The following is a 19,955-nucleotide window of genomic DNA, read 5'->3' as shown; positions in this document are numbered from 1 at the left end:
ACATGATCCAGCCACCTGATTTCCCATGTCAATGCTTGTTCTTTTCTTTCCCAGCTCATATCTCTGGCACGAGTGGTCAGTGCCAACTTGGGCACCTCCCTATCAGGGCTGCAATGGCAGCAGGAGGAGGGGAATCCCTGGGAAGGAATGGCTGAGGGACAGGAGCGTGGGTGAGGGGGCTGATGCTGGAAGTGCATTGCTGTGCTCAGAGACACGGCCAAGCCTCCCCCGAGTGCCCTCCCTGCCCCTTGGCAGAGCTTCTCCTGCCCCAGTTACTCCACACAAGCCAGCTGGAGCCCAGCCAGTCACCACAGGCTGGCTCCATGCCCATCTCTCCCCGTGTTCCTCCCTTCTGTCCCACGCCACGTGCTGGATGCTGGGAGATGAGCCATGTCAGGGATCCCACCAAGGATTGCTGACAGTTCGCAGTCATCGTCCCCCTTGTGGCCATTGCCAGCCCCATGAGATGTGTGTCACTGCTCCCTTGGGAACACGGAGACAGGACTGCTGACAGCTGGGACAGGCTCCATCACCCGGGGCATCACCTGGGATGTGGCCAGGTCCCCAGGGCATGGACAGCTCTGTGTTTTGAAGGTGGTAGGAGAAGGAGTGGGAAGCTGTGCAGGTGGAGTCCAGTCTGGCAGTACTGGACACAGCTCCTGGGGAGAAGAACTTACCCCAGGCACTGCTGGCAGTGGTCTCCCTTTGGGTGCTGGGATAGCAGACCAATTCTGGGCAGAGCCAAGCAGAAACAGGGCAGCTGATCCTATTTTTCAAGCCAACACTAAACTGGGGGAGGATGATCCAGCTTGGACCTCTCTGCAACTGGGATTCAGCCCTGGTGAGTGCTTTGCCTTTACAAGTGCAGCCAGGTGCTCTCCAGGAGCCCATCCTTCCAACCCTCTGAGACAAGGCTCATCCCAGGGAGCACATGCTGGAGCTAAGCCACCAGGGACTGCGCCACCCATGGTAACTTGGAGGCCAGGGACCCCTGAGAACTCTAAGGTGCTGCAGAGCACGTGTTCTTCAGGAAGCCTCAGAAAAGGCCAGATGGGCAGGTCTCCCTGCTCAAATGCTTGCCAAGTGGTGTTGGCTTTTCCTTTGCACAAGTTCCGGGTGTTTGTGCTCATGGAGCTGATTATCTCCCCGTTTCCTCTCCTGCCTGATGTTTCCTGCCTCCCTCCCTCCCTTTTGCTGGTTTTGCCCTTTGTGTCAGGCTTATTTCCTGGCTCTGGGAAGTGTCAGACCTCAGTGTCCCCCTGCCCCTGGGATGGCAGCACATAGCCCTGCGTCCTTTCGCTGGGTGCACTACAGTGCCCCAGGAGACACTTGAGCTCCCAGCTCCCCCTGACCAGCTAGCTGCTCCCTGGGAGCACAGGCAGGTTTGAACAGAGCAAGTGTGATTTAGGATCCATCTGCTTTTACCAGCTGATCCAGCTCTATTCTGAAGCTGGGGCACAGGTGCCAGCATTGGTTTCAGCAGTAGGGAAAACCAGACAACTCCTTGAGGACTCTTCCTGAGGCTGCACAGGGTCATGGAAACATATCTGGGGACTTCCAGAGACCATGGGTGGGGAAGCTGTCACCCAGAGCAGCTCAGACAGCCTCCCCTGGCCTCTCTGGAGCCAGGGTAACATCTGGGGGCAAACATCTCTCTGCTCCAGGGAGCCCAGCAGCTCTCCAGGCTCAGTGGTGGGAAAGGCCCACATTTCCCAGGCTCTTCCAGCAGCTGCCTTATTCCAATATCCACTGGCAAAGACTTGTTGCACACCAGGAGCTGGAGTCAAGCAGGTCTGTGGGTTGGGGCAGGAGCACTGAGGACATCAGGACTCCTGACCTGGCTTGCCAGGATCAGGGCAAAATCCATTTTGACAGACACCCAAGTGGGGCAAATGGCAGCAGGCAGAGCCTCTGTGAAAGGCACAGGCTGCTGCAGGAGGAGAGGGTCCAAAAGCGGAAACGAAACGGAAAAGGGCTGCTCCTGTGAGAGCCGTGCAGCTGCGGAGGTGGAGCACAGGCAGGTCACAATCAGCCGCGCACGAGGAAGTGCTGGGACAGCAGCCAGCGTGGCCAGGCTGCAGCAGCTCCAGGTGCTGCAGAGCTTTGTTGAGAAGGACCAGGAGCAGAGGCAATCAGAACTGCAGGGACCTCAGCCAGGACCTGGAGATCCCCTCTGCAGGAGTCGTCTTCCAGCCAAAACTTCCTTCTGCCAAGGTGTGGGTGCTGCCTGGGATGGAGGGGATGGGGCAGCAGGATGGTTGCTGTGGGGACCATGTGCTGGGTGGTACTGGGGGGCTCTGAGGCCTGGGTGACCATTCCCAGAGACCCCAGCAGTGGGAAACACTGATGCTGGGAAGGCTGGACTGTCTGGGATTGCAGGGTTTGGGGGGTGCTGGGGTCTGGGCTGCCATCAAAGCACAGGGACCCAACTTGTGTCCGTGAGAAATGAGGCTCTGGAGGGGGAATGACCCGGTCCCTGCAGCACCAGGGCTGCTGAGGAAGCCGAGTGGGACCAGCAGATAATGTGCTGAGGCTTCCTCCTGCACAGCTGCAGCTGCAGGGCTGGGGTTGCTCCATTGCTATCAGCCCCTGCAGAGCCCCGTCCATCCCTCCCTTATTATTGTTTGCCGGGAGGAAGCAGCTCACCCAAGTCCCACCTCAAGCTTTTAACCCACTGATGCCTGCCCTGATGCTCTCCACTCCCATCAGCCAGAGCCAGGCAGACTCTACATCTGCTCTGGGAGGATGGTTTCATACTAGGAGCTTGCTCCAGGCTTTACCTCCCTGGCAACCAGAAGCACCCCTTGACTCATCTCCCCCAAGCCACCTTGTCTCCCATGGGTCTCCCACAACCCTTTCTGAGAGGGCAGACACTGGCATTGCCACCTCTAAGGCCCTGAAAGCTTTAGATGCCATAATTCCCTCCTTCCTTTCTCTTCCCCTTTTTAGCTGGTTGGATCCTGTCTTCTGCTTCCTCTGGAAGCCCCCTAGTCTGCTGGGAGGCACAATGGAGACAGCCGCTTTACCAGCTTCACACAGACTTAACCCAAACCCCTAATAAGGGGTTTGGAGGAAATCCATCTTGAGGAAGAAAAATGCAGCACTTCTCCAGCTTTGTTTGAGAGGCTGGGATTTAATCAAACCCTGGAATGTCCAGAAGTGCTCCTTGGGGAAGTGGAAATCAGACAGAACATCTCAGCAGCCTTCTCCAGATTGTCATCTTCTCACACAACTGAGCTCTGCCAAATTTTCCCCACTTCTCAGCTGGCAAGGAGGGGACATCAGTGTCCCATCAGCACAGGCTGGGCTGTGCCCTCCCTGGTAATGACCATCGAGGGACACCTTTCCTGAGCATCAGTGTCCCTGCAGGAGCAGAGGTAGGTCAGCCACTGCTGAGCCTGATGGGGTGAGCAGAGATCTTCCCTGTCCCCTGTGAATGCCCCACAGATGTTGATAAGCCCATCACATGCCCTGGTGCCCCCTAAGAATAAACCATCCTGCTCTGTGCCCTGGGGCCCTGACACTGCCACACCCATGGATCTTCAAAAGAAACCCGTTTGGGAGCACAGGAGGGTGCACCCATGGGTCACAGAGAGGTGCTCACCCTTCCTCCCACAGCTGAGCTCTGCCCATGCCTGTGCCCCCAGGGATGCCCACAAAAAGGATGATCCCTTGGCCATAGCACCCAGTCCTGCTCTGCAGGGTCCTGCCAGGGGTTTGGAGCAGGTCAGCCTCTCCCTGCCCATCCCAGGGCACCAGCTGGGCCTGAATTTCCAGCTTTGGCAGAACAAGTTCCCGGGTGGCTGCACTTGGAGCTGGCACAGTGCCGAGATGCCAGCGTGCCTGACCAGTGCTGTGAGCATGGGGGGGGCTGTGGGAATGGTGGTGGGGCTCAGCCAGGCATGCCATGGGCTGGGCCAGGCTTCTTGCTGCTGTCTACAGACAGGAGTTGCTAGAGGGGTGTTCTCCTCAGGCCCCAGAATGTCAGCAGTGAAATGTATCTGTTCCAGCTCCTGACCCAGACCTGCTGCCCTGGAGCATCTTCCCCCTCTTTGTTCTCTCAGGGGAGTGGAGTTAAGACCTGTGGGATGGCAAGAGCAAGCATCCAAGCTCATTGTAATGAGTTCTCTCCCCCATGTCCCTCTCCTTGGAGCCAGGGAAGTGACGCTGGGGAGGAACTTGGCTCCTCTTGTTTGTTATTACAGGATAAAATTACCCTTTAAAGCAGAGCCAGTGCTGTCAGGGCTGCATACCATCCGGGAACATCGCTCCTTCCAGCGGCTCCACACACTTCTGGCTATTGTGCTTGCACAGAGCCAGCCCAGCCCCGGTCACAGCAAGAGGGACACAGGTGGGGGGATCCAAAAAGGAGCTTCCAGGCTCTTTTCCCACCCTGGGAAGTTTGGGAGCATAGGGAAAGGGCCTCTATGTGAAGAGGAGAGCTTTTGTGACTCTGGGATGTGTGGAAAAGAGGAGCAGAAAGCAAGGGCTGGGAGCAATGAAAGGGAAGGGGGAGGTGGATGTCATTGGGGTGTTTTCGGGTTTCTCTTATCTCCTGGGATGCTCACTCTGGCTCAGCTGGGGACCCTGTGGATAGGGCAGCCTGCTGCTTGCTGCTGTGTGCAGGCTGGGCAGTGGCGAGCAGCTGGCACCCATCTCACCACCCCACAAGCCCAGTGGCAGCTCAGCATCTCCAGGCAGTGTGAGCTGGGAAGAAGGCTTGCTTCTCCTTCAAGCTCCAGCCTCTGTCCCTGGGGGTCCCAAATCCAGGGGATCCCTCTCTCCTGTGAGCTGGATCCCCAGGAGACACCCAGCACCCCAAGGCTTTGGAGGACATGGGCTTTCCTTAGCAGCAGCCTGGCCACCTCTGGAAGTGTCTGGGGGCTCGCTCAGGGTTTGACTGCCCCATGCTGAGCCATGACGTGCCCGTGGGGTGGAGGGGAAGGAAGCTGGCCCGGTGGAGCCGAGCCAGGGAGAGCTTCCTGCAGGGAGCTGCAGCCTCCTCCGTGCTGCCGCGGGATGGAAGGCAGGAGGAAAGAGACTGTGAGAGCCCGAGCGGGATAGAAAGCAGGAGGAGAGCTATGAGAGCCCGAGAGGGATGGAAGGCAGGAGCAGAGCTATGAGAGCCCGAGAGGGATGGAAGGCAGGAGCAGAGCTATGAGAGCCAGAGTGGGATAGAAAGCAGGAGCGGAGCTATGAGAGCCCGAGAGGGATGGAAGGCAGGAGCAGAGCTATGAGAGCCAGAGTGGGATGGAAGGCAGGAGCGGAGCTATGAGAGCCCGAGAGGGATGGAAGGCAGGAGCAGAGCTATGAGAGCCCGAGAGGGATGGAAGGCAGGAGCAGAGCTATGAGAGCCCGAGAGGGATGGAAGGCAGGAGCAGAGCTATGAGAGCCCGAGTGGGATAGAAAGCAGGAGGAGAGCTATGAGAGCCCGAGAGGGATGGAAGGCAGGAGCAGAGCTATGAGAGCCCGAGAGGGATGGAAGGCAGGAGCAGAGCTATGAGAGCCAGAGTGGGATAGAAAGCAGGAGCGGAGCTATGAGAGCCCGAGAGGGATGGAAGGCAGGAGCAGAGCTATGAGAGCCCGAGAGGGATGGAAGGCAGGAGCAGAGCTATGAGAGCCCGAGAGGGATGGAAGGCAGGAGCAGAGCTATGAGAGCCCGAGTGGGATAGAAAGCAGGAGGAGAGCTATGAGAGCCCGAGAGGGATGGAAGGCAGGAGCAGAGCTATGAGAGCCCGAGAGGGATGGAAGGCAGGAGCAGAGCTATGAGAGCCCTTTGCAGCCGCTCCCCAGCCTGGCATCCGCCGGCTCGGAGCCACTCAGGAGGCGAACGCCAGCTGGGCCCTGACACCGCCACCTCAGCGGGGTGTCGAGGGAAGCCTGACTCATCCCCAGCAGGAGAATCTGAGACTTGCAGATGTAAACAGAGCTGGCCCTCGCATGCCAGGACATGTGACAGATACAGGAGAGACCTGCTGGAGCCACAGCCTGGGGCTGGTGGCATTCACACATGTGCTAGAGGCATGAACAAGAGCTGGAACGGGCCCTGCTCAGGAGCATCACTTGGCTGGGGAGGATGTGGCAAGATCTCTGCTATCAGCCTATCCCCCCTCTGCAACCCGTACCCCACTGGCAGCTTTTAGCAGCTCGTTTTAGTCCTGGTCTTTCTGTTTGACTGTCACTGCTTTCCTCCAGGGCCACCCTTCCCAGCACAAATCCATTTGGGCCAGCAGCTCAGGAGAGGTACAATAGCTGCAGGATGACCACGGCAATGGTGGCCTCACCACCTCTGGAAGTATTAAAAATAAAGTATGGATGGGACATCTGATGAATGTGGTTTAATGGTGGGCTTGACAGGGTGGGGTTAATGGACTTGATGATCTTAAAGGTTTTTTCCAATCTTAATTTTTCTATGAGAGCAAAACTCCTGAGATGCCACCCCACAGTACCAGCTTCAGAAGCAGAGTGCAGCCTGTGGTGTCAGGAGGTCTCCCTGCATGTTGTGCTGGGATGGAGAGAGCATGGAAATGCCAGTCTGGGAGCACAGAGGCCCCCAAGTGCCTGTTCCATCTCAGGAGTAGGGATCACTCAGACACCTCACAGTTATTCAACACACTCTCCAGCACGTGATTTCCCTTGGGTTTAGATGTGCCATGCTGTGGGCTCCAGGCTGGAGAGCTGCAGGCCAGTGGGGAGAGGAGATATCACAGCCACTTCCTATCCTTGCTTACCCTGCACAGCCAGTTTCATTTCCTTAATCTCCATCCCAGCATTTTCTTTGTTGTTTTCTTTGGAGGGGAGAGAGCTTTGCTGGAGGCTCTGCTCACTGCAGTGCAGGGAGCACTTTCACACTCTGGGAGACCAGCGTGGGCCCATCTGTTCCCAGGTGGGCTCACTCTGCTCTTGGGTGCAGCAGGTGCTGCTCACAGCGGGGGACAGGGACCCCACCTCAGCCGTGGAGCACATCAGGGTGTGTGGGATCCTCTGCCCTGCTTGGGAGGACTATATTTACATGCATTTGCATACAGCTCTGCCAGATTTGCAGACTCAGCCCTGCTAAAACACCTCGTGCTCCAAATGGCCTTTTGCTCTCAATCCTTACAGCACCAGCTTTGGGGCAATGTGTTCCTACCTCAGCCAAGCTTTGCTTCACCTGGTGCAATGTTGAGTCCTCAAGGCTGCAGACACCTCAGCTGTGCCATTGCCCAGCTGTGCCAGTTGCCCTGCCACTGGCTATGTCTGCTGGGCTGGGCTTGTTTTGGGCTTGCCCACAAGCTCAGCCTTCCTGCTCAGTGTTGGACAACAGCAAGGGACTGCAGGAATCTTGTGAATCATGGATACTTTTGGAGTGATCCTGTGGGTGTGTGTGTGAGCTGGTTCCTGCTGTGCTGAGATGGGCATGGCTGCCAGCTTGCAGGAGGAGGAGTGGTCCCAGGGGATGTTCAGCACCCCAGGCTGAGCTGGGACAGCAGTTGGAGATGCTGCCAGCAACTTTCCTGGGGTGGAGAAGGGAGTTAGGAGGGAGGACAGCTGGCTGGTGGCCAGAGAGTCTGGACCAGTGCTGTTCTGCAGCTCCTTACCCTCCTGGCCCATGCTGGGGCTGAACCTGATGAAGTCACAGTCTGGATGTCCTGGCTTTGCTGCAAAGCCCTGACCTGGATTCCAGATTTCTGGCCAGAGTCTGGGAGAGCTGACCAGCACCCAGTGCTGGCCAACACCGAGTGGGTTTGTGGCCAGTGTGGGGGTATCCTATCCTTCCTTTTCCTGGTCCTATGAGCAGGCAAAGTGCTGGGACACACAATTCTACCCCATGGAAAGGTTCAGGCTGGGTCAGGGCTGTGCCCCAGCCCTGCCGTGAGCTGGCCCCGAGTGTGTCGGGGAAGGTTTTCCAGCAGAGCTCAGAGGACCTGCTGGCACAGCCTTTCTGTGCTGCTGGCCAGTTCCTGAGCACGGCCAGGGCTCTGGTGAGTCAGCTGGAACAGCAGCTCACATTGCTCATGCTGCATCAGCGCCGCCCTGGCTCCCTCAGCTTTTACCAGGTGGTGTTTTCCAAAAATGCGCAGCTGGAGGGATGGGGAGCTCGGTGCTGGGATGCTGGATGCTCATCTCCAAGGTGGTGGCAGGGATGGTGGCAGGGTTGGTGGCAGGGTTGGTGGCAGGCTCTGTGGAGGCGCCTCAGCTGCTCACAGGGGCGGTGGCTGGGCTCTGAGCGTGCTCAGCGCTCGTGGCTGTCCCGGTGCAAGGCTTGGAGCCCCGGCCTGTGTGTGCCTTGCTCCAGCAGGAATGCTGAGCACGCAGCAGCTCCAGCCTGGAGCCAAGGGCTGGCCTCCAGCCCTCCAGAGAGAGGGGAGAGGAAGACGTGGCTCCAGGCCCAGCCTGCAGTGAGAAGAGCAATTTGGGCAGAGACCTGCGGTGCGGGGCTGCTCTGACAGCTCAGGCCTTTCTCTGCACCATGGGGCGGCTGCAGGCAGCTGGCACGGCTGCTGCTGAAGCTGCCAGGAGCAGGGGAATGTGCTTGGAGTGGTCTCGGGTCAGCAGGCACTGGAAAGGTTTGGTCCTATGCTGGGAGGAGCTCATTAATGCCAGCAGGTTCTCAGACAAAGTGCCCTTGGGCTCAGGGACTCTGTCCTGCACCAATGCCCAGCTTCCCAAGCTGACTGCTGGGAAGGCTCCTTCAGTGACAGGAGCCAGGAGTATCCATGGCCATGCTGGGAGGGTTAGCTCAGGAGTATCTGTATCCATAATGAAAGGATTAAACCAGGAGTACCCATGCATAGCCATGCTGGCAAGATTAGCCCAGGAGTATCCATATCCATAAAGAAAGGGTTAAACCAAGATTATCTGCATCCATGCTGGGAAGGTTAACCTAGGAGTATCCAAATCCATGCTGGGAGGTTTAACTCCTTCCTGCCAGCAGGCACCATACCTCCATAAATCCAGGAGGGAGTTTTGGAGGGCAGGCAGGCCAGGGGTGCTGCTGGAACTTGGGCAGGAGCCTGTCCTTGTTTTTGTTTGCCAAGCTGGTCCGTGCTGAGCAAGCTCCCAGAGCAGGCAGTGCAGTGTGCCAGCTCTGACCTTGGCACAGGGAGTGCTTGGCTCCCCAGCCCAGCCTGGCAGGGCAGCAGGCTGAGGGGAGGGTGCAGTCCCCTCTCCTGCTGTCTCTGCAGGGATACAGCTGCTCCCCAGCAGCAACCAGGAATGGGGCTTAACTTGGGGTGGTGGTGCATAGGTAAGTGGAATGTGGTGGTGTGGGTCAGTCTACCTCCAGGCACCCCAAGTTTTTACTGAGAAGGTGGTCAAACCCTGGAACAGACCTCCTGGAGAGGTGGTCGGTGTCCCAAGCATGTCAGTGCCTCAGAGGCATTTGGACAATGCCCTTAACAACATGATTTAACTTTGTGTCAGACCTAAATTGCTCGGGCACTTGGCCCCAGTAGTCCTTGGATGGCACTTTCAACTGAAAATTTTCAGTGGTGACACCATGTACAGGGTGTGGGTGGGATCCAGCCCCACACTTGATCCAGGGGGGATGCTGGTCAGGTGGTGACAGAGTGGCACAGTGGTGCTGACCACACCAAGCACAAGGTGGGTCACCCCGGTGGTACAGGGATGGTGTGGCACTGGACCTGGGTTCAGAATGGATTGAGAGCAGCCCTGAGGAGAAGGGCTTGGGGGTATTGGTTGTGCAAGAAGCTCAACATGACCTGGCCATGTGTGCTGGCAGCCCAGAAAGCCAAACCTACTCTGGGGTCCATCCTCAGCAGAGTGGGCAACTGGCTGAGAGAGGAGATTCTGCCCTTCTGCTCTGCTGATATTCCATCTGCAGCACTGCATTCAGTCTGGGGCCCCAAAATAAGAAGGATGTGAACCTCTTTGAGCAAGTCCAGAGGAGGCCATGAAGATGCTCAAAGGTCTGGAGCATCTCTGCTGTGGAGACAGGCTCAAGGAGTAGGGGCAGTTCAGCCTGGAGATGAGAAGGCTCCAGCGAGACCTTGGGGTCCCTTCCAGTATCTAAAAGAGCAGCAAAAGATGTGAAGAGGGACTGTAGACAAGAACACAGAGTGCCAGGACAAGGGGGGATGGCTTTGAAGTAACAGAGGACAGGATTAGATTGGATATTAGAAAGAAATTCTTCCCTGTGAAGGTGGGGAGGCCCTGGCACAGGTTGTGCAGAGAAGCTGTGGCTGTCCTGTTCCTGGAAGTGTTCAAGGCCAGGTTAGATGAGGCCTGGAGTAACCTGATCTAGTGAAAGGAGTCCCTGCTCATGGCAGGGGGTTGGAACCAGGTGGTCTTTAAGGTCCCTTCCAACCCAAACCATTCTGGGATTCATCAACCACATGGCTTGGTGGATCCACCCTGGCAGCCTCATCCTGTTGGCCTTTTGGCTTTTCCCTGGTAGCCTCAGGACCTGCTGTCCCTTCTCCCATCTTTGCATCACTTCTCCTTCAGTGTAACCAGGCCAGCCTGGAGAACTGGGCTGGGAGCTGGGACGCCCTGGTTCTCACCGAGCAACCTTGGCAGCAAATGCTCTGCTCCTTGGTGTGGCCCCAGGAGAGTGAGAGTGGTGCAATGATTTCCTTGTCACTGATATTGCCCTGCTCCACTGGGCTCCAAGACCTGATGATGGTCTAATTAGTGTTTCTGCCTCACAGCACTGGTGGGAGCACTGCTCAGCCTTGTCCTTGCATGGAGGGTGTCTCACCAGGGCTGCAAAGGCTCCAGTTCCACTTAAAACTGGGTCGACTCAGTAGGATCTAGGACAGTAGGAGAAAGATGGACTTGGGAGAAAGGAGAGGGGCAGGGTGCAGCCCCCCAACAGGCATGTGTCTTCCTCACCCCTCCACCCTCAGGGATGCTCAGAGGTGCCAGGGTTTAAGAAGTGGACTGGCACTTGTGGAAGCAGCACGGTGTGACTGTGGCATCCCTAGGGTGACAGCCTGCATTTAGACTGCCACTGCCTGTCCCTTAGCTGGGGAAGCTGGGAGTGCTCATCTGCTGCTTCCCTAGGATGCTGGAAGCTTGTGGGATGGGGAATGTGGATCAGTGCCAATGCTCTGCTCCCCCAGAGTGCACTTTCTGATTGGCAGGGGTCTGAGCATGGCTCAGATGGATGCAGGAGCTGAGGGGGAAGGCAGGGTGGGGTGCTGGGTGTCACAGAGCTGGGAGCAAGGATGTTTGGGTGTTCCCTCTGCCACCGACTGAGTGACTGCACAGCCTTGGTCATGTCACTTCACTGCTGGAATGTGAAACATGCCCGGGGTCCCTCAGAGAGCACTGAAGCCTGGGAGGCTGTGGCGGCCCTTGTGGGGGAACACAGGGGCGGCGAGGGAGGAGGTATTGCTCCGGCCATCGCTTCCCTGGCAAGGGGAGGCTGTGGGCGCTGTGTGCGGCAGGAAGGCCAGCAGCAGCCCGGGGCCGAGCAAGCCGGGCTGCCCCCACTGCCCTCGCCCCGGGGGAGGTGGGATCCTGCTCCGGCTCACGGTGGGGCTCGTGGACCCCCGGGAATGCTGATGGGCCGGCGGGTGTGGAGCCCCGCGGGCCGTGGCGGCGGTGGCGGTGCTGGCGGTGGCGATGGCGGTGTCGGCAGCGGTGTCGCTCGCCTCGGGGAGGGAGGTGCTCCCGTCCATGCAGCTGCCATTGGCGCTGGCTGGGCCGTGGTTTCCTGCCGAAATCACATGGCTCCCGCGTTTCCATGGAGAGAGCCGGGGTGGGCGCTGCCAAGAGCCTGCACGAACTCCCCGCTTGCTCCCGTCCATGGGAGTGGAACAAAGGGGATGCACCGAGCCAGGCCCGCTTTCGCCCCGCGCCTCGCCCCTCGCCTCTCCTGGGACATGTGAGTGCCGCCCGCACCTCCGCACCCCGCGGGCACGGGAGGGTCGGGGGGAGCGGGGTCGGTGGCCCTGGCAGGGCTACACCCTTGGGGGGCCACGTCGCCGCAAGCCACCGCCCGCCCGCCCGCGTCCCCTCTGCCGCCAGCCCCGCTGGGCGCCCCACGCCGCGCTGGGGCTCCGGGCTGGGCGGGAGGGCAGGGACGGCGACACGGGCACGGACACGGACACGGACACGGACACGGGCTCCGCTCCTCCGCCCCACTGCAGAGCGCAGCGATCCTCCGCGCTCCGGCCGGCGCCGTGGCCGGAGCCGCCCGCAGAAGGAGCCGCCTGACAGTGGGGTATCAGGGCGAGCAGCCTCAATGTCACCCGCTGCCCCCCGACCCTGTCTGGGACAGATCAGCTTCTCCAGCCGCTCTTTCGCTCCCGGGTTTGGAATGACGCTGGTGGCACGAACCGTGCCCTGCCCCGAATCCCTCGGGACTCCAGGCAGGGGTACGGGCAGGGGTACGGCGGGCGAAGGAGAAGCTGCCCGTGCCCATATAGGGCCGTGCCCGGGCGCCGGAGCCCTGATCCCGCGGGAGAGGCTGCAGCCATCGCCCCATGGAGCCCCGCTTCGGGCGGGACCCGCCGGGCTCCCCGGGGACCGGGGTGCTCCGTATCAGCTGGGTGCTGCCTCCTCCTCCCCTCCGGGGCCGCGGCGGGAGGAATGCTCGGGGGAATTAATGACACAGATCTCGCTTTGTTGCTGGCCCGATCCTCCTGTCTCCCAGCCCTTCCCAGCCCTGCCAAGAAGTGCTCGGGAAGGCCTCGCACCATTAACCCTTCCCCTGCCGCACCATCCCAGGGCATGCAAACAGCCTCAGCGGGTTTTGCCCTTGCCGCATTCCCAGAGGAGACTCCCGAGGGCACCGGGAAGTCCTGGGCGTCCTATAAACCCCATATCTCCCGTCTCCTGGCTGGTGGCCTCGCTGCGTCCCACGGGCAGGGCTGGGACGGGAGGCTGTGACGCCGCGCAAAATCCGGCAGTGCAGGGCTTGTCACCGGCTTGTCACCAGTGGCGTTGCCTCCTCTCGGCTCGCTCGTGAGGGTCCCCGGTGCCTTGCCACAGTCCCCTGCGTGGAGAGGAGCTGTGGTGGCATGGTGGTGGCTGAGTCCCCACGGAGGACATGCCATGATGGGGTTGAGCTTGGAAATGGGGGCAGCAATGGACATGGCAGGGATCGGGGATGTCGAGGGGAGCAGCTGAGAAGTGTTGAGGTGCAACCAGGGGATAGCTGTTGATCTGCAGTGGTGAGGACAGGGATATCTCTTCCCAAGCCTTGCTGAGGCTCCTGGTCAGAGCTGCTGCTTTGCCCAGGACTCTGCTGGCTGGATTGCAGCAGGATGCCTGCGATGGGCATTGGACGGGAGGAGCTGGATGGGTGTAGGGTGTCCCCCAGGAACGCCACCAGGCTGGAATCCAGAGCGTGCCCGTGGCTGAGGCTCCTGCCATGACACTGACCTAAAGGACAGGACCCTGGGAAACCCATGGCAGGCAGGGAGCAGCTGGCATTCGAGGTCCCCTGGGCACAGTGAAGGCAGCCCAAGCGCTGGCTTTGCGTGGGCTGAGGGCAGTGCTGGGCTGGGACGAGCTCCCCGCCGCGTGCTTTGGGGTTATTTATAGGGCTGCCATTTATATCGCTTCTATTTCTGCAGCCGTGTGGGGACTATGCGAGGAACGAGGGGGGAGGGCTCGAGTCTGCCACCGCCCCGTGCCCAGCCCCTCCAGGAAGGGATGCTGCCACAGCTTGGGGCCAGCCTGGCTGGGGGCAGAGTCTGGCCTGGCACGAGGGCTGGTCTTTCCCCAGCCCTCATGGCATCCTCTTGTGGAGAAAACTCTGCGTTGGGCTCCCAGGATTTTTTGGAGTTGGCTTTGCCAGTTTTAGCAGAAAGTAAAGTGCGAGAAGTCAGCTGTAGCACTGTGGTGGGGGTGACCACCTGCAGCTCCAGGACCAGCTGTCCCAGCCCAGGACAGGTCACTTGATCATTTACTCTGCTTCTTCAAGCTGTGGCTGTGTGTCTTCTTGCCAAAATTGTCATCTCCTGACTTCTCTCAGGACTCCCCCATGGCCAAGAGCTTTTTGGTCCCTCACCAGACTGATTCCATCTCCACAAACCTTTTGGGCCACCTTTTGACACTGACTGAGGCTGATCTATGCCCTTTCCTGTCAGGTTTCCAGCTGTGGTGACATTCCCAGCCACTCAAAGATGTTTGTGGAGTACTTGTCCAAAACAACCTGAAATAGCTTATTCATCTCCTTGGCCTTTGGTGCTGGTGCCACTAAGGCAGTGTTGAACTGGGGCTGGTGGCTTCTGCAGGGGCTAGGTAGGCTCAGATTCAGTGCTGGTGGTCCCTGAGCCAGCAGGGAGAAGCTGGAGAATTTCCCTAGGACTCTGCTGGCAGGATGTGGGATCTATGGGAAGCTGGGCAGGGAAGTGGGAATAACCTGCTGGATTTTTCTGCCTGTGCACAAACTGACCATGGCTGTATGTGTGTGTCCGAGCATGGCTGCCCAGGGAGTGTTTGCATGTTCAGCTGTTGTGGTTGGGGTGGGGATGCCCCAGGCCTGGTACGAGGAAGGCATAAAGGGACACTGCCAAAAAGGGAGCACCTGGGGCATTACACCCACAACATCCCTGCTGCAGAGGAGGGATTGAGGCAGCCACCCTGGCAGGTTGAGCTGAGCCAGAGTGGTGAATATGCAGGGAAACCTCCAGAGTTGAAGAGTCACATGGAGATGTCCCTTTCCTTGCACCCACTCTCTATTCCCAGCCCAGCCCAGAACAGGGACTCATTTAACTCAATTACCACCCTGGCACTGCTGGCGTGGCTGTGCCCTTCCTCTGCCCTCCCTTGGCCAAGGTGTCCTGAGCTGTCAGGCCCTGCCAAGTGCCTTGCAGGGTGCTGTGAGGTGCTCAGAGGGCACGGCTGACGGCATGTGTCCCCTCTGGTACCCTCTGCCACTTTTGGAATGCCTGACCCTGTCTCCTGCCTGCTCCTGGTGGTCTCCCCAAGGGTGATGCCCGGGATGGTGCCATGCCAGGCACCTCACCCATGTGTCAGCTGCCACACAGATCCCCCTGGGACTGCAGGCTACAGAGAGGCAGAGTCCCCACAAGCAGCACAGCCTGGCTGTCACCCCTCTGTGAGGGAAGCCTGGAAGTCCCTCGCTCTGTGTGACACCGGGGAAAGCCCCTCCCGCAGCTGGGGCAGCTTTAGCGTGGCTTTCTCATTAACCTTTAATGAGAACAAACAAGCTGGCATGGCCGTGGCTGCGGGCGCGCTCCTGGCCGTGTGCCGGCCGCGGGCTCCGCACGCTGCCAGCCGGGGCAGGCTCTGCTCGGGGAGGGATGGCCGCGGCCGGGGCGGTGCCGCAGTGATGTCGTTCCCGGGGGAATCAGCACGGGGTGAAAAGCCGCCGGTGGCCACTGCCCACGGCAGCCGCCAGGATGGGACTCTGCCCGTCGGTGGGGAGAGCCGGGGGGATGCATCGTGTCCGGGAGAGGTAGGAGACGTGGTCTTGGTGCGGCTTCTGGAAGGCTGGGGTGGAGATGGGCTGCTGGCTCCTCATGGCGCTGGCACTGAGGCTGGTGGGCACCTGGGATGGTTTTTCTTTGGATGCTTCTCAGAGCCAACCCAGCCTCACCAGCTCCAGCTGCTCTCCCAGTGTGGCTGGTGCTGCGCTGGGCACTGGGACCTGAGGGTGGCCTGGGTCACAGCATTCTCTGGTGACACTGCTGCAACCTCAGCTCTGCAGGCCTGACTGTGGCTGGCTCCAGAGTCACCTGTGGGTGCCCACAGTGGGGCAGCCATGCCACCATACGTGGGAACCCCTGACGCTTCTTGTCCCCTACGGGACCTGCTCTGTGCTGGGGAAGCAATCCCACAACAGGCTCACTCTCTAGGGGAGGGGTTAACTTTGTGGGAGGACCTCATATCTGCAAGGACCCCCAAGACTCTGTCTCAGTGCTTTTCCTCCTGAACCTGTCCTGACCTTGCTCTAAAATCAGCAGCAAACAGGAAAGGAGCCTGGGAGGGAGGTGTTTCTTCCTGCTCCAGTGACGTGGTGAGGGGCAGCTGATCCCAGCCTGGACAGAGCTCCAGCCTTTGTCTGACCTGGAGGGGGGTTGCAGTCTTGGGTATTCCCAGGACCAGGGCTGAAGCATGGTGACGTCTGTACCACAGAGTCTCCTGGTTGTTTAGGGCACTAAACAGGGAGCTGCGGGCCTGAGAGCTGCTGCTGGCTGCTGGCATTGTCATGGAGGACAGGTGGGTCTGCCACACTGTGCTGTGGGAGCTGGACCCCCATGGAAAGCAGGACAGACATTCCCACATGGGAGTTGCACCCCAGCATCTTTGGAGAGCCCTGTGAGGAAGCCCTGGCTGAAGTGAGCTCCTCCAAGGCTTTGGATAGGGATACAAAGTAGGGACTTTTGAGCAAGGAAACCCTTTTCCCAGTGGCTCCTGGGTCTTGGAGGATGCCCACAGGCATACCACGGGATTGTATGTTGTGGGAAGCCTACAGCAAAGCCACAGTGATTTTATATATACACAAATATAGCTATATATATTTATTATATTTATATATACTTATATTTAAACCCAAGCAATGCAGAAGCAAGCGGCAGTGGTGTGAGCATCAGCTGCCCACGGCTTTGTGCCTGCCCGCAGCGGAGCCGGCGGGGACGGGGGCGAGGGGCTGTGCATCCCCCGCCCAGCCCCGGGTGCAGCTCAGAGCCGGCGGGGCGTTCGGCAGGGCGGTGTGTGCTGGCCCTGGGTGCCGGCAGGAGCGGGAGTCTCCAAGGGAAGCGATCGGAGAGGGGCTGGAGCGGGGAGGGGAGGTTTGCAGTGTGTTCCCCTCCCTTCCACCCGTGCCTCAGTTTCCCTAGGGGGGCGGTGGGGAGGGAAGCATACGGACCGAGGTGTGCTCTGCTCCGGGTGTGGCCGGTGCTGGTGGGGCCCCTTCCCTGCAGGGGGGGTCAGGCATCCTCCCGTGTCCTCCCATCCTCCGTCCCCTTGAGTCACGCCGGGGCTGCGGCGCTGGGCAGTGATGTCAGCCCGCGGGCAGGGGAAGCGGGGGAGGAGACTGCTGCCCGGGGGGGCCCTCCGGCCGCGGCCCCCGCACTCGGCGGACAGACGGCATGAGAGAACAACAACCGCCCGGGACGCTGAGCCCAGCCCGAGGGGGATGTGCTGCCGCAGCACGCCATGAATGGCAATCCGAAAGGTACCGAGCGCCGGCAGCGCCAGGGCTCCCCGGTGAACGGCGAGAATTTGGGGACCCCCAGCTGTTCGAGGCTCCCGGGGTGACGTGGCTGGGCTCCGGCGGGGTTTTTTGGGGTGAGGAGTTTTCTTGAGGGTAACGCTCTCCCTGGCAGGGACACCAAGGACACACGCACCCGCCACCTGCAAGGGACGCGGTTGTCACCGCGGGTTGCAGTGACGGGGTGTCAGGACAGGGTCTCCGTGCAGGATAGAACCCCCTGGCTGCCTGATCTGCTCTTGCCTGCACTGAGATCCACCGTGTCTCAAGGCAGGAGAGGGGCCACAGCTGCCAGCTGCTCTGGGGTGATGCACCCCTGATGCCAGGGCAGCACCCAATGTCATGGCAGCACAGTTTTCCTTGGCAAACTGTTTTTTCCCTGCTTGTGCCCCCGTGTCTGATGAGGACAAACAGAGCCCATCTCCATGTCAAGCATCCCTGGCATGGTGGCCCCTGGGGACCTGGGCAGAACAGAGGGCCTTGAGGTTGCTTTTGTGCACTTGGACCAAGTTGTCCGGGCAGGATTTGTGGGGGCAGCTGCTGGTACCTAGCAGAGCACTCTGGAGATAAGGATGTCAGGGGGAAGGTGGCATGTGGAACCTCCACAAGGTTATGCCAGTGCCAGGAGGATCCTTCCAAAGGTTCTCAGCACTTCTGAGAGGGATCACAGCCCACTCAGGGGCAGAGTCTGGTGCCCATGGCCAGGATGCAGCCCCATTTCACAGGGTACAGAGATGAGCGGTGTCCGTGGGGATCCTGACTGGGTGGGTGCTTGGTTTGTGCCTTCGGTGGTGGGGGACTCACTTCACCAGGACCACTCTAGTCCTGGGCTGGTTCTCAGGAGCCATCCTAGAGAACACACTGGGCTTGAGCTTTACCAGCCCCTGGGAAGCCCCCTGCCCCAGTGGTGGCCGCTTCCCTGCGTTACAGTTTGGGTTTGCATTTGCTCCTGGCTGGAGACAGGGAGCCCGTGGGATGAGTGGCAGGGTCGGGGCTGTGAGCCCCCCCGAGGAGCTGGCTGAGTGTCCGCCTGTGCCGTGCCCTGCCCTTCCTCAGGGATACTCCGCGGGGTAAATAAGCACTTCCTCCAATTCTTCCCATTCGCAGCTCCTTCCCTTTCCTGCTGCCCTCCCCCTTGGCCCAAGGAGCCAGCAGCCTCCTCTGGCCGCAGGGGTGGATATCAGCGCCATGTCCCTGCTGCCATGGGGCTGAGAGCACCCAGCACCCATCCATCCCAAACTGCCGAGAGCAGCAGCACCCAAACAGCCAAACCATCATTCCCTGTTCCCATGGGGGCTGTGAGGCTGCGACCTTATGGCTAAGACTTTCTCTCCGGGTGAGTCACGGGAGCCCGGATGCCATTCACTGACTCATCTGACTCCCAAAAGCCCCCAGTCCCTCTCCTTGCCCAGCAGGAACCGGGGGTGTCCTGCCTTCCTGGAGGAGAGGCAGAGCATGGAGAGGTCAGGGAAGAGGCGGCTCTCAGGCTCCTTGTGACCAAGGCGTGATGGCTTCGGTCCCCGGATGCTCCCATCCTCTGTGCTGAGGGGGATGAGGCGGGATGGGAGGGAAGAGCAGCTCCAGCCCACGCTGGGAGCCAGCCAAGGGCCGTGCCGGGGCCGGAAGGGGCCGCCGGGGGCCGGGGTACGTGCCTGGGCTGGGGCAGCGGGGCCGCAGCTGTGCAAACACGGACGCAGCGCTGCTCCCGGGGGAGCCGAGCCCGCGGCTGCGTTCACAGGCTCCCGAGGTCACCCCCGCCGTGCGCCCAGGTGTCACCCAGAGGTGCTGGGACAGGATCCCCCCACTTGGCTCACACACCATGGGCAGGCTGGATGGTCCTGTGGCCATCGTGGCCTCCCCCACTGAGGGACAACGTGCCCTGCTGTGCCCCGGGGATGTCCGGAGTGCCATCAGTGCAGGGACCACAGCCCACCCCCCTTGGGTGCCCTGGGTGCTGCTCCTTGGTCCTGGGGGTCTTCCCCGAGGTGAGGGTGCTGGACCCTGCTGGGTTGGCACCCTGGGCATTGGTGGCCTTCAGCGAGTGGCATCCCTGGAAGTGCTGGTCAGAGCACCCCCAGTTCCAGGGCTGCAGGGCTGGGGACTCAAGGGGAGCCAGTTTGGGGCGTCTCCGACCAGGGCAGTGTTGATAAACCCGCCGGAGCGACCTGAGGCTGGTGTCTGAGTGTCGGAAACAGAAACCAGCTGGGACCAACCCAGCCGGTCGGACTGCCCCCTCCGCTGCTCAGACCAGCATTCTTGGGATCCCAATCATCTCCAGAGCACCGGGCGTCGAGAGAGGAGCCGGCAGCCGGGCTGGAGAGCCCCGGGGTGGGCTCCAGCACCCCGTGCTGTGCTGCTTGTTCAGCTGCTCGCTGCCCTTCTGGCCGCTGCCCACGGGCAGTGCTGGCCAAGGACGGACAGAGGGACACACTCCCAGGATTGCGTTTCCTGCGCTGGGAGATCTGGAGGCAGTCTGTGGCACGGCAAAGGTGAGCAGCTTGGTCGGGACGCAGGTTTGTTAGCACTGAGCCCTAACGAAGGGCAGGGGGCGGTGGGGCTTGCTGGGACTGAACCTTTGGGGCAGGACCTTTTCTGCTCAGGAGAGAGAAAGGATGTGCTTGGGGCTTTAGCCCATGGCAGGGACAGGAGTGTGCCGGTGCTCCGATGGTGGCAGCCTCATGGTGAGCCTGGCACGGGGCTCAGCAGCCTGGGTGAGATGTGGTGCCCAGTGGTCCCTTCCAAGCATGCCCCAGGCTCTGCTCCCTGCGGGGGCTGGCTGTGCTGCTGGTACCAGGTACCTCTTATCTCGGTAATGTCA

General features: G+C 60.1%; 1 protein-coding gene across 6 annotated transcripts in view; it reads left to right on the top strand.

The window, feature by feature from the left end:
• The first annotated feature begins 2,054 nt into the window (after positions 1 to 2,054).
• RIPOR1 (RHO family interacting cell polarization regulator 1) overlaps positions 2,055 to 19,955 on the top strand; it is a 31,915-nt gene continuing 14,014 nt past the window's right edge. For 2 of the 6 annotated variants that reach the window (XM_063167957.1, XM_063167958.1), the window contains exon 1: positions 17,001 to 17,214. In XM_063167957.1, the coding sequence (XP_063024027.1) occupies positions 17,016 to 17,214 (199 nt within the window). In that variant the 5' untranslated portion in view covers positions 17,001 to 17,015. Of the gene's footprint in view, positions 2,215 to 2,949; positions 3,378 to 11,701; positions 11,834 to 15,277; positions 15,380 to 16,959; positions 17,215 to 19,955 lie in introns of those variants that run through there. The other 4 variants (XM_063167961.1, XM_063167959.1, XM_063167962.1 and 1 more) reach the window with 4 other exon arrangements.

The sequence above is a fragment of the Melospiza melodia genome, chromosome 13, assembly GCF_035770615.1.
Source record: "Melospiza melodia melodia isolate bMelMel2 chromosome 13, bMelMel2.pri, whole genome shotgun sequence".
In the NCBI taxonomy this organism is placed as follows: domain Eukaryota; kingdom Metazoa; phylum Chordata; class Aves; order Passeriformes; family Passerellidae; genus Melospiza; species Melospiza melodia.
This window is presented reverse-complemented; position numbering and strand designations above follow the sequence as displayed.